This window comes from Pleurodeles waltl, chromosome 6 (assembly GCF_031143425.1).
Source record: "Pleurodeles waltl isolate 20211129_DDA chromosome 6, aPleWal1.hap1.20221129, whole genome shotgun sequence".
NCBI lineage: Eukaryota > Metazoa > Chordata > Amphibia > Caudata > Salamandridae > Pleurodeles > Pleurodeles waltl.
In genome coordinates this window covers 1,564,542,963-1,564,556,608 of record NC_090445.1, presented here as the reverse complement: position 1 = coordinate 1,564,556,608, position 13,646 = coordinate 1,564,542,963, and the positions used below count along the sequence as shown (strand labels likewise).

The 13,646-nt window shown below is 43.6% G+C and overlaps 1 protein-coding gene across 3 annotated transcripts in view; it reads right to left on the bottom strand.

Annotated features, from left to right (window-relative positions):
* Positions 1 to 13,646, bottom strand: part of POLE3 (DNA polymerase epsilon 3, accessory subunit) — a 40,823-nt gene that overhangs the window by 20,358 nt on the left and 6,819 nt on the right. For all 3 annotated transcript variants that reach the window (XM_069241270.1, XM_069241271.1, XM_069241272.1), the window contains exons 2-3: positions 10,307 to 10,381; positions 3,197 to 3,282 (exon numbers count right to left, since the gene is read on the bottom strand). In XM_069241270.1, the coding sequence (XP_069097371.1) occupies positions 3,197 to 3,282; positions 10,307 to 10,372 (152 nt within the window). In that variant the 5' untranslated portion in view covers positions 10,373 to 10,381. The remainder of the gene's footprint in view (positions 1 to 3,196; positions 3,283 to 10,306; positions 10,382 to 13,646) is intronic.

Genomic DNA, 13,646 nt, shown 5'->3' with positions numbered 1-13,646 from the left:
CAGCACCATCTTTATAGTTCTGAAAAAGAACAACAGACACCGTCCTGTGATAAACCTAAAACTCTTCAACATCTTCGTGGTTTACCATCATTTCAACCTGGAAACCATTCTTCATCTCAGAGATCTTCTCCTTCAAAGCTATTGGTTGTCCATTTGGACCTTCAAGAAGCTTACCTGACGGTTCCTGTTCATCCTTATTACAGGAAGTTCCTTCAATTTCAATAGGGAGACCGCTTTTTCCATTTCAAGACTCTACCTTTCAGCCTTTTTTCAGCATCTTGGTGTTTCATTAAGATTCTCAAACCCTTAGTGGCCTTCCTGAGAAGTCAAGGTGTGAGACTCATAGTTTATCTAGACAATTTTTAAATCATGGCTCAGGACGAATATTGTCTTCTGGCACAACCAAATCTTTGTCAACAATTTTTGTCATGACTAGGATTCCTAATAAATTCTCATAAGTCTTCTCTAGTTCCTTCGCAACATCTCAAATTTCTGGGTTTCAGAATAGACACCTCTCGATCAGGCCTCCATGTTCCTCAACAAAAAAAGGATTTAATAAAGAAAGAAATATGGCATGCTTTATCTGTTACTCTCTGTGCCCTCAGATCGACAGCTCGTCTGGTGGGCCTTCTTTCTCCCTCCATTCAGGCCATTTTTCTGGGGCCTCTAGATTACAAAGCCTTTCAAATATTGAAGATTCACCATCTGTGCAAAGGGTTAGCCTTTTCAGATCCAGTAGCTCTGGATCCAGAATCCCAAAAAGAACTCCTCTGGTGGCCGAGTAATTTAGAGGCTTGGAATGGGAGAATGGTTTTATCCGCAGCGCTAGATCTGGTCTTAAGAGTCAGATGCAAGAAGGACAGGATGGGGCGCAAGATGTGGTCATCTCTCAACTGGAGGTACATGGACCATTCAGGAGTCATCCCTGCACATCAACTATTTAGAGATGCTTGCGGGTTCCTTTGCCATCCAGTCCTTTATAAAAGACAGAGTAAAATGCACAGTTCTTCGATGGATGGACAATCTATCGGCGGTCAGATACATAAACTGTCTGGGAGGCACAAGATCTAAACTTCTGGCAACACTAGCTAAGACACTTGGGGAATTCTGCCTCCCAAGGAATAGCTCTGTCAAATAAGAATACCTCCCAGAAAAGTTGAAGGTAGTGGCCGACTGGCTTTCCAGACATCTTTACGATTCAAGCAACTGGAGACTTCATCCTTCTGTATTCAATCTTTTTCGGTCTTTGGGACCATATCAATAGAAGTCTTTGCCTCCCATATCAATACCCTACTTTCCTCTTTTTTCAGTTGAAGATCAGATTCTCTGACTATAGCCACAGATGCTTTCCTTCAGTCATGGCCTCAGTCCTTCCTGTATGCCTTCCCTCTGTTTCTTTTCATTACCCAAGTACTTGCTCAAGCCCACAGACAGCAATAATCCCTTGTTCTGATCACTCCATTCTGGCAGTCCCATCCTTGGTACCAGACATTGTTAGAGCTAGCCTCGGATATCCCAGAACCGATTCCTCCTTTTCGCAATTTGTTCCTGAGCCCTCAGGATCTTCGTTACAATCTCATTTTAGAGGGCTCCCTGTACTTCACAGCATGGAAGATTTTGGGGCTTCCTGAAGAACCCCAATAATTTCAGAGGAGGCTGGCCAGTTTATCAAACAACCCTGGGCTCCAGGCACAGCAAAGGTATATAAATCAGCCTAGCTGGTCTGGTGTAGCTGGAGTTTGGACAGGGGTTTAGATCCCCTTTCAGCAAATGTGATCTTGGTAGTGAATTTTCTGGCTTCCCTTTCATCCCAAGGGAAAGCTTGTCGTGCCATTAATACTTACAGATCCGCAATTTCTTCAGGACATGTCAGAGTGGATGAAAGAACTATTGGTGAACACCTGCTGGTTTGTAGTCTGTTAAAGGAAGTATGTTTTGCTAAACCTCCTGTTCAGAAATATAATGTTATGTGGGATGTTAACTTGGTGCTTCGATTATTTAGCTCATGGCCAGACAATGCTGATTCATCGCTCAAGCATTCATCTGCCAAATTGACCATGCTTTTGTGTTTCGTTTCTATCAAACATGTATCTGATGTTAAAATAATGGATGTTTCCTCTTTCCATTATTCCTCTTTAGCAGTTTATTTACAGGTCAACAGGCGTACAAAAACTAATTTATTGTCCATTCATTACCCTTTTTCCCCTCTCAACCTAAGTTATGCATTGGCAATTGTGTGAAGACATGTTTGGACTGCAGATGTCAGAAGTCTCTACTCTTCCCAACTCCTTATTTCCTTTCAAAAACCCCATAAGCCCATCTCTGCTCCCACTTTAGCCCATTGGGTTAGATGGGTCATGTCCCTGGTTGGCATTTCTACCCTTTTCCTTTGGCGCCCATTCAGTCAGAGGGGCTATGGCCTCTAGGGCTTTCTGGGCAGGGGCTAGTTTACACAACATTCTCAGATCTGCAGACTGGTCAAACGTTAATATGTTTAGAACTTTTTTGAAAACCTATAGATCATCCATCTGACTCTATTATATCTTTGCTTTGAACAAGCATAATATGAGCGTCTGGTCTTGTAATAAAATTGAGATTTTCCCAGCCTTGGTGTCTGAAAGGCTAGATTTTATTAAAGACACAGAGGTGAATATTATCTCACCACAGTTTCTTTAACCCACCCTGTTCTTTTTTCCGCAGTCCCACTGCCTTCAAAATGTTCAGCTGTGTCCAGTTAACTCACATGGAGCTTCTCCTTACCGGAAATCCTCCTTACGGATACCCTGGCCTACTCCTCCACTTTTATTCTCGCCTACTGCTTTATGGACACCTTTAAAGACTTGATAACTGCATTACTGACTTTATGTTTGGCCATAATTTTGTTTTCCGAATCCTACAATGACTGACTCTCGCAAGAAAAGAGGGCTTGTTGCTCTCAGTCAAGAATGTTATGGTCATACTCTATGTGTGATTGGTCATTCTATTGTGATGTAATGTTGTAGTTTTCTCCCAGGGGTTCTGGGTATTGACAGTTTTCTTGGCTGCTATGTGATTAAAGCAAGAAAAGTAAGCATAATACTCGCCTCTGTGTCTTTAATAAAATCTAGCCTTTCAGACACCAAGGCTAGAAAAATCTCAATTAACCATGACATGGCATTCGGCAAAACATTTATAGGGAGGCGGCACAGCCACTTACCAGGAGGTGGCATAAAGCACGAACACACTTGCAGCTCGAGAGATGGCACTTCGGGCTTCCTTTGAAATGTTCACACCCTCTGGGAGCTGAAACGTAAGAGAAAACTAAATAAATATTGTATATACAAAAACTTTTGAAAGCAAGATCATTCTTCACCTTTTCGACATATTACTTTTAAGATGCTGCAAGGCACAATCCACCAAAAGGCCGCCAACCTCAATAAGGATTGCCTTCATAGGTCTCTGGGGTTTACCACCAAGGTTTGTTTGTAATAATGCCGCTAGATTGTACAATAACATTTAGAAGCACAAGGCAAACTGCTCAAGGAGGAAGCTGACCAACTTAATTCACAAGAAACGCAAATAAAGGGCATAACGGGATGCCAACAGTCAATCATACGTAAGTCAGCCAAGAGCTGTGCGCAAAAGTGTTCTTGGAACCAGGAGGCAGCTCACTTTGAGGGTGGATTGCAGGTCAGTAGGGACACTAAGGTCAGGGGATGGTTCTTACGTGTCCTGAAGTCCTTTGAATGGAGCTTGCTTCTGATCCTCAGAGAGTCTGTAGTAGTCTTTTCTTCTGGGTGTCTGACATTGGGGGTCCAGTACCCCTGGCAATCGCAAGGTTCAGTCACTGAAGGTCGCAGTGCCACCAGACTTGGCACACTTGGAGCGTTGGTCCTCTGGGTTCGTGGGGTGAAATTTAGTCCAGCTGCTTTGTCTAGTTCCTTGGTCAGCGGCCATTCAGTGAACTGGAATTTCACTGGTTTTTGGATCTTGATGGCTGCAGCAGCCAAAGTTTGGTGCCTTTATCTTTGTGCAGCAGGACTTCTGTTCTCAAGCCTTGGGTCTTCTTTGTTGCTGGACTTCTCGTGCCCATCGAATCTGATCTGCAGGTCTAGGAGTGCCCACTAAATACTGCATTTAGTGTGTGTTTGGGGGGGTGGGGGGGTTCTAGTAGTGGCCAATGGGCCATTGTTGGAAATGGCCCTTTTGCTGGGTTATCCCCAACATTTTGCCCCCTTCTTCCAATTTTTTTCAGATATGATTTTGCTTGTTTATTGTCTCTGCGCACTTTACCACTGCAGATCAGTGCTAACGTGCAAGCACCCCCTTTGTAAATTATATTGGTGATTGCTTTATCCTTAATTGGCATATTCGATTTACTAGTAGTAACAGTAGTAAAGTGCACTATGTGTGCCCAGGGCCTGTAAATCAAATGCTACTAGTAGGCCTGCTGCACTGATTGTGCCACCAATGAGTAGCTCTGTAAACATGTCTCAGACGTGTCACTACAGTGTCTGTGTGTGCAGTTTTAAACTGCCATGTAGACCTAAATCCTTCCCTTTTTACATGTAAGGCACCCTAAGGTAGGCCCAAGGCAGCTCCATGGCATTTTCTTGCTCAACTATTCTGTGCCTCTGCCTGCCTGTGGAATCCACGTCTGGGTCAGATTGACAGTTGGGCTGTTTGTCAATTCCTTCTAGAAAGTGGCACACAGGAAGCTGAGGTGTACCCTGCATATCCTGATAAGTATTCCTGGGCTAGAGTGAGGACGAGGAGCTGACACATGCACCAGAAAGGGCTGGGTCTGTCCTCACACAATGCAGCCTCCAACCCCCTGGAGTGTGTCTGGGGCCAGGCCTCGGCAAGGTAGGATCTTGTGAACAACAGAGACTTTCCTTTTAAGTTTGCCTTCTTCAAAACGCAGAAATGAGCATAAGTAGTGGACCCAGAACCCCAGACTTTTAGAACACTTCTGGATCAAGAGGAACCTTGGCCAAGGAGAAGAGCTGAAGAGCTGGAGAAGGAGTACTGCCCCTTTGCTGTACGTGTTTTGCTGGGTTGGCCTGCAGTTGCTGCTTCTGCCTTAAAGAGGACAAAGTCTAGACTTTCCTGTGTATCCTGCTTGTGAAGTTTATCAAAGGGCTTCAAGCAGAGCTTGCCTCCTGTTGGAAATCTCAGGGATATCAAAGACTTCAGATTCATCTGCCTACAACACTGGGAACTCTTTGTTTTGTGCTGCAACATAAGAAAAAACTACCACAATGCTGTCAACGACTCTGCTGCTTGCACCGTGACCAGACAATGCAGCACAGAGCCGTGCCCTGCAGTGCACCGCAACCCTGGTCTCATCGCCGCCACCGAGCCGCTGCTTGCCCCATGACCTGTGGGCCCTACACTCCGCTTCGGCCTGCTTTCACCGTCCCTTCCCGCACTGCAGCCCCAGACCACAACTCCAGCGCCATTGACTCCAGCATCGGCAACATATGCCCCTGTCTGCATCGCGACTCAAGGGGCGCTGCACAGAGCCTGCCCTGCGCCGTACTGCTGCCTTAGGCCTACCAACGATGACCCTTCAGCAACGAGGATACCGCTGCCTGCACCGCACCGCACCGCCCCACTTCACACTGCAGCCACGGTCTCACCAATGCCGCAAGACGCACTCACCGAGCTACTGCCTGCAACGTGACCTGTGGGCACCACCAGCGCTCCTGACTTTGTCATCAGTCTGGAGTTCGATCTGCAACACGTGTGACTTCACAGGCCCGACCTCCCTTGCATTGACCTCAAGAACCGACACCAGTGACGCTGCACTCCAGATCTCATTTTGCTTGTGCCAAGCTACCAAGGGGGTGAGCAGGGGTTATCCAGGCTGGGTATCCCCCCTGCTCTGACTAGAGTGAGGGTCCCTAGTTGCACAGGGTGTAAACTGACTGCCAACTAAAGACCCCATTTCTAACAGTCATCTACCTTAAGGTGGCTACAACCACTATGTGACTACGTCCTGTAGGCAGGTCACTGTCTTATCCGATTGGCTATTTTCTTACAATAGAAGATGGAAGAAAATGAAATGGAGGAGTCACCGCGCATACAACACCTTACTGGTGGTGCAGGCTGGTGGTGGCCATTCCTCCTGTCCTTTGTGCATTTTCCCATTGTTGCTCCCACCAAAAGTGGGGGTTTGAAACGGGGGTAGCCATTTGCTGCTAGCAGCAGGGCTGAGGGTCAAGTTTCAAGGACAGAAAGGCCTTTAAGGCTTGCATGCAGGGCTGTGCACATTCCTGGGGGAGGAAGTGTAACACCGCTGCTCAGGAAGGGCTTTGTTTTCTGGTCCCAGAGAGCAAAGGCTCTCACCCCAGGGTTCCAGAATCGTGTCTATTGGTGGCAGGCTGGTTGTGAACGGCCAGCAACCATGCCAAGGGTTAGTTAGCTTTTGCAGGAGTCACCTCTGAGGTGACCGCTGGATACATTTTGCAAAAAGTCCAATGCTGCTACCAGTTTGGATTTACTGTTCTGAGTTGTTTGATACCAAACAACCCAGGGTTCAGAGTGCCCATCATGTAGCTGGGAAACTCCTACTGACCAGTGTCCAGCAAAAGCATTTAAAATGGCTGCTCTGTACACTTACTATGTCTCAGGTTTGGCTGGGACATAATAGGGACAGACTGCTCATGCATCTATGCTCACACATGCAGTATAGTGCACCCTGCCTTAGAGCTGAAAGGCCAGCCAGACGGGTGACTTACCTGTATCGCATGCAGTGTATAGGGGACAGGTCACACAGGCTGTGTGCCACGTCAGATTTTTATTTTAGGATTGCACCAGGACACTAAGCCTAAAATGGCAGTGCTGGGTGTACTTGGATGCTTGGTCCCCCAGGGGGGTAAAATCTGTGCTGCTGCCCTCAGGGGCCTAACCCTTAGTATCCCGCGCCCTGGGTATCTAAGCACCATTTACTAGGGACTTATAGTGGCAGCTAAAGGTGTTGTCAATGTATCACAAGGAAAGAGATCGGCCCAGGGAAGCTGGATAGCAAGGGCCCTGGGTACTAACAACTTTTAAACCACATCAGATACTAGGCAAAAAAAGTGGGGGGCTAAACATGTCAAAAGAAGTACTTTCTCACACAGGGTATGTTAACCATTAAAAAGGTGTATGTTGGTGCTTCGTGTTAGAATGCTGCAGTATTATTAAGGCCATATTGGCCTATGTAACTGGGCAGGAGGAAACTGAGGCATCCACTTAAGTTGGATTGCGGGGCCCTGAGATGACAGTCCGACCCAGCACTGCAATCCTTCAGAAGACCTTTCCCTCAGACTAACCGGAGAGAAGCTGCAAGTGTGCTTAAAGCTGAGATTTGTAACAGCCCAAAGGAGTTGAGCTGGGACAGACAGGTATTTATTTTCTGATTTTATAGTTCTGATAGGTGAAATAGGCTTCTCTTTATCCTCTGGGTTCTTATATTTGGTGGCTTGCAAACTTAAAGCGAGAAGGATCCATGTCCTAGCTCTAAACCCTATTGAACCGGGTTACGGTCTGCAATACGTTCTGCTCAGTCAGCAGAGAATGGGGCATCAAAAAGTAATCTATCGGGATTCTGTACAATGGGGTAAGATATAAAAGTATATTCTTGGTGACAAGGCTTTAAGAAACTACAGACATCAAGAAGGCTAAGGTCAGTACTAAAGGTACAGAGAACTGCCCTATTAATGTCATTCCCTCAATCTGCAGGGCCTGTCTTATCGAGGAGTGGATACATAACAGGATTCCAGTCACCACAAACCATGAAGCGCAGGAATTCAAACCTTGTCAGTATTCTAGAGAGTTGGATATAAAACCCTCTATATTTATTCCACATACAGGACCATTGGCAGAGTTTTCATTTTGGCAAATATATAGCGCCCAGCCAGTTCTGTAAGATCCAGTTGCGTTGCTCTAAAGTACATTATGATACGTAACTGACGATTGTTGCTAAAGCTGGATATTTGTAATAAAATTAAAACAATTTGCTGCAAAAAAACAAAAAAAAATAGCTGAAACCAGTTCTGGGTTTATCAATAGTTTGGTAGTTTGTGTACATTCAATATCCATAGAAAAAAAAAAGCCTGAGCGTCGGAAAAAATGTGATGCTCAATAAAGATGATGAAAAGCTTAAGGTACTGATCGAACATAAATCCGTTCCCAGAGAGTGCTAAAGTACAATATACCCTTCCGTACAGGTTTGGGCCACTCCTCATGCTTACCTCTGTCACACTCCAAAAAAATATGTTACAATGATTCATAGGAAATTAATGCACATCTTTGTCAAAAACCCAATCCCCACTTACTGTGATGAATTACCAGATCGTACAAGATTCTTCTGCACTTGTGCACTGCTCCAAGAATAAAACGCAAGCAGCACTACCACACTGTAGGATTACACTTCCATGCTGCATTAGGACATATGCAAATCCATCGTTCTGCGGGTACAACACTCGCCCTAATAAAACTTATCTGTGCAATATTCATCACTCTCCATATCAAATAAATGTCTTACTCATCCTTACAGATTAAATTCACATCTCTACAATATTTCAGAGATCTACACCTTAATGAATCTGTGCAATATTCCAGCATTTGCAAAAGCCAGTCACACGCCCAAACACAACACACACCTCACTAATGCAGTGAGAAATAATACCTGTTCGTGAGGCATTGGGACCACCGCTTCATGAACAGTCGACACAACCAAGCCACTTGCCCCTCGTGCGCTACTGCCAAAATCCAACAGATTCCACATTCCGACTCAACGACCACACCCACTGCCACCATGCAGACAAATACTGTCACAATGCACCTCTTTTCAGCATTCTAACTCTCTTGCATGCAGTCCAATTAAAGAATAAAATAAGTTCAGGCAAATGTAAAAGGTTTGGCTAATTGTTAAGTGAAATTGGCTCTTCGCTGATTGACGAGTTTGTGTATGAGCACGTGGATTAAACGCAATCCATAGTCACTTGAGTGATAATTCCAATAAATTGTTTTAAGAAATAGCGAGTCTGGATGAACGAGTGACAGAACTCATGGCTAATTATGAGGTAAAGGAGTTTAAAGATGTATGTAGGTAAGTGCATGTCTGAATAGGAGTGCGCAGAGACCGATGGTAAATGAGTTTCAACCGGTTTCACCAACCCTACTGTCCAGGGCACTTGCAAAAGTACCCAGGTTATTAAGATGCAAAGAACAGTGCAAGTTTACACCATGATCGAGCATTATTATCACAATAATGTCCGCAAATATCTAAAGAATTACCATTAAGCCAGTGCAAGCAGTACGCAGGAGTAGGCATCATTAGCCCTTGGATGTCAACAGCAGTCCAAGAATCACCTCCATGATACAATGGCCAGCATTGTGGGCATGGTGGGTACCTTATCCATTCTTTCGTTCTACCCAGGGAAACTCCTTGTCTAATCATTCATTCTTTACATTATCGCTAATCTCTCTATAGTCTTCACAGATATGACCTCCTTCCTTCCTTCCCATTCTATTCTATTCGTCAATCTGCTGTAAGTCCTATTTGCGTTACAAACACTACTCCTAGCAACTCCTCATCTTGCTTGCTTACAGTCACATTCTGTGTCTTGGGTCTCTCTTTTAAATTTTTAGTACTTCAATTTAAAACGTGTTCATATTCCAGCTCCTCGACAATTCCTGTTCAACCTAACCAAGAAACTTATGAGAAATGTATCTTCTGCGTCCACCTGCTACCTGCTTCATTGAGGCTGAGGTGCCATTCCTTTCAGGCACTGTTTCTTATTACAGAATGCTTTCATACCTTGTGTACGCTTGGGAATATACTTAGGAAAACAGTATTACAGTCGTATTCTCCATTTTATTCTCACATCATAAATATTATATGAGTCACTGTGCAAATTCATAATACTTTTCCATGTGCCCTCTTCTGTTTTATGGAACATGTTTGAGCAGAAGTACAGAACCAACAAAATTAGTGACCGGTTTTCAACTTGTACTTTTTACAAACAGTGAAAGGCGGGGAAGGGGCAAAGTCATTAAAGTGCGACATAAACCACACCTCGCCAATTACATATGTTTTCATCAGACAGCCAATAAAATCAGACTAAATAACATCTGATCAGATGTAGCGAGGATAAAATGGGTACTAAGTGGGAAAAATCGAAAATGGTACCAAGAAGGCTCAAATGTTTGGTGAAAAGTGGGGAGGGACACTAGTAATTAGTATATTAGGCTCAGATTTCAAAATTATGGACTAGGGTTCAGAATTGGAGAGTTACACTGAAGCAGGCAAACCAACTGCATTGCTAATACTCACAGCTTCTTTAATGATCCTTGTAATGACAGCATTCGGCAAGTTCAGATCTTCAGGTCGTTCAGCCATCTTCTACTCCTGAAAAGAAAAGGCAGTTTCAAATCGGTCTATGAAACAGAGGCATTTAGAAAACACAGTTGTACCAGAAATACACCTTACAATTAGGCAAAGCAGTGGAGGGGGCATTAACAGCAGAATTCAGCATATACAGATTAATGCTGGGCTCCACCAGGTGGAGCTGGGACAACAGTGTTGACACCCATAAATTTGTGCACAAACCTGTAAAGGATGGTCCTCAGCATTAGAGATCCCCACATTAAATAGTTGAATCAGGCTTGGATTACAGGAGTTTAACAGGAAGGGAGGGAAATGTGGGTGTTTATTAAGAGATCCTGACTGAGGGGGTGTAGGGAATCCCTATGCTCAATGACATGGCCAGCCCACACAAACCACTCGTACAGCATCCAAGGACCAAGACAGTAAGGATGAGAAATGGGATACTGAGCTGGAATCCAGTACTTTTGGTATAGGGAACCATTGTGCCAGAGGAGAATCCAAACATTGTAACGTACACTGCTGAATAGGCTCCATTTGTCACCAAACTAAAACTCTTCCAAAATCAGCTTTAACAACCTTCGCTGGTACTACCTTATACTCCAGGTAAATACATGAATGTGTATATATATTTTTTTCTTCTTTTTTTTCCCTCTCAGAACCCTTCAAAACTGCAGCTCTTAACCTAGGGATCACAACGCTTACTCAGACTGTCTGCGATTATTTCGAAAATTATATAATGCTAGCAGATTAATAAATTATGCACACACAAAAAAGCAAAACTGTTTTTTTTTTAAATGGTCTGTAAATGTGAATAAATTTAAAAGTAGGGGATACAAATTAACTTGGTATACTTAGTTTGATTCGCGGAAGCAGTGCAGGTACAACAAACACTCTAGTATGGAAGATTGGTGGACTCGACTGAAGTGATGGTATGCGCCGACAAAAAGAGCACGGATAAAAAAAAATTGTTTTAAAAGACAACAAAATCTATTATATTGCTTCATCTCTTAGAAATAAAAACACATTTTAAAAAGCTCCAAACCATTAAAATTCAAATTTTGCTGGTTAAATAAAATATTTCATAATGTGTGTATTTTGTTTGAAGAATACTTATTTAGTATTTTTGTGTAATGTTTGTGGGTTTAAATAGCAGAAATGGTTTATGATGGCTCCTGGCTACCAGTAGCAACTCGGGGGGGGGGGGGGGGGGGTACCACACAAGTCAAAACATTAAGAACTGCTGCTCTAAAGCATTTTGAACTTTGCCCTCATTAAAAACATTGTATTGACTAAAACAGTGGTTCCTAAACTGCAGTCCGGGGACCCCTGGCGGTCCGCGAAGTCTCCTCAGGTGGTCCTTAACTGCTTAGAAAATCAACTAATATTAACAGATTAATACAGTGTATATAAATAAAGTGGCTAAATTTACTGTAAGTGTCAAGGAATTTGAAATTAGAGGTAAAACATTAAATTAGTATCCTTAAATTGATTAATGGGAGCACTGCAGGTGCATCAAACAGAATATACTATAGACGATGTGTGGCTTAAATTGAATTTAGAAAAGCTCCGACCTTCCAACTAGTGTGGTGTGCATATGTACGACTGGAGCATAAATTATCATCCCAAAAACGTTTACAGGTCCTCTACAAGTCTTGAAATGTATTTGGTCCTCACCAATTCACAAAGTCAAGAAGATGTATTGATGGTCGGCCTCTTTACTGAACCTAACAGGTGAGTAAAGTAACCAGAATACTAATAGAAATTAATTTTGGCATTCTTAAACCAGCCGTTTCATAAAATTAGTGAATAACCAAGGAATTAAAAATAAACAAGCATTGTCAAAGCCAATGGGTCTTGCTAATGCGAGATCTATTGGCATTGCCCATTTGGGTTTTAAGCCATGCTGTACAGCAGGACGGCTATGTGTAGCATGGTTGAAAGTTGAAAAATAAAATACTATGATGAGCTGGCTACATCTTAGAGCTTTTTACAAAAAGAAAAAAAAACGTTCAACTGTGCTGCAGTACAACATGCCTAAAAACACACCGATAGAGCCAAATAGCTCTCACATATGCAAAAGCTTTTTGGCTTTCTCGATATATTTTTTTCTGAGGTAGGACAGGGACAAGAGGGGTGGTGGTGGATGTCACAGGGCAAACAACAAGAACGGTGCACACAACAACAGGAAATCAACGATGCAGGAAGTGACACGAGGCGAGCATAAACGATGGGCAAGCACCGATTTGAGAGGAGAAGGGTCTCGCAACATGACAGAGCAAGCAATGACTATGGAGAACAAGGCTGGCAAAGGGACAAAGAAAACGAGCAATCAACAATGGGCCAGCAAAGATGCAGGTGTGGGGATAGTGAACAATCAACAAGAAAGGGGAAGAAGGAAAAAAGTGCCTCAATCCGAGTGCGAGAAGCAAAAGGACGCGAATCAAGAAACAGCAATCAGTTCTAGATCCATGCTTCACAAAAAGGAGAATCGAACAAAGAGAAAGTGAAAACCTGCATACGTTGACCAACCTGGAGCCAGCAAATGTAAGTGATAATGAAACCAACTAATGGTAAGTAATGGGCAGGCTCCAAGTCCTTTGTATGCAAACTATCTTGGAAGTCTGTCTGTGTCTCCCTCTCTCTCAAAGGCTAGAAGGGCTAGTTCAGATTCAGCAAATGTCAGACTAGTATCTGATTTGTAGTCACACATCAGGATCATATCTAAAAGGCGGGGTGGCTGAGGCTGAATTAGTCACGTGCCAACCAAGCATCTGAAATGGCAAACGACTGACTCTGCCCCAGCATTTCTGCATCACATCTGCAGCACTTCTGCATTAACAACAAGTTGACATAAAAAGCAAAGCAGGGGAAGGAGTAGTTTCCGGGAGGCAGGGGGGTACTCTCTGCTACAGACAGTTAACTAATGTTTATATCATTATTTATTTTACTTCTCCTTCAAAGAAACATGGTTGAACGGACAACCTTGCGGTTTTAGAAACGAATTAAGTTACTCACGTCCGTCATGTCTTTTCATTGGAAACGCCGTTTACTTTTTAGGATTTTCCATATAGTGCAACAGCAACTACTAGGCGTTCAAGAGTATTAAAATGGTGTATCGTAAAAGAGTCACATAGGTGACAAAAGAGATTACTGCATCCTTCCTCTCCATTTTCTGTACGTCTGCAAAAGGGAGCTGCCATTGCTATATGTAAATATGACACTAGCATGCTGGAATGGAATGCGCTGCTGCAGAACTACTGTCTTCGCTCCCAAAGGACATTTGTGC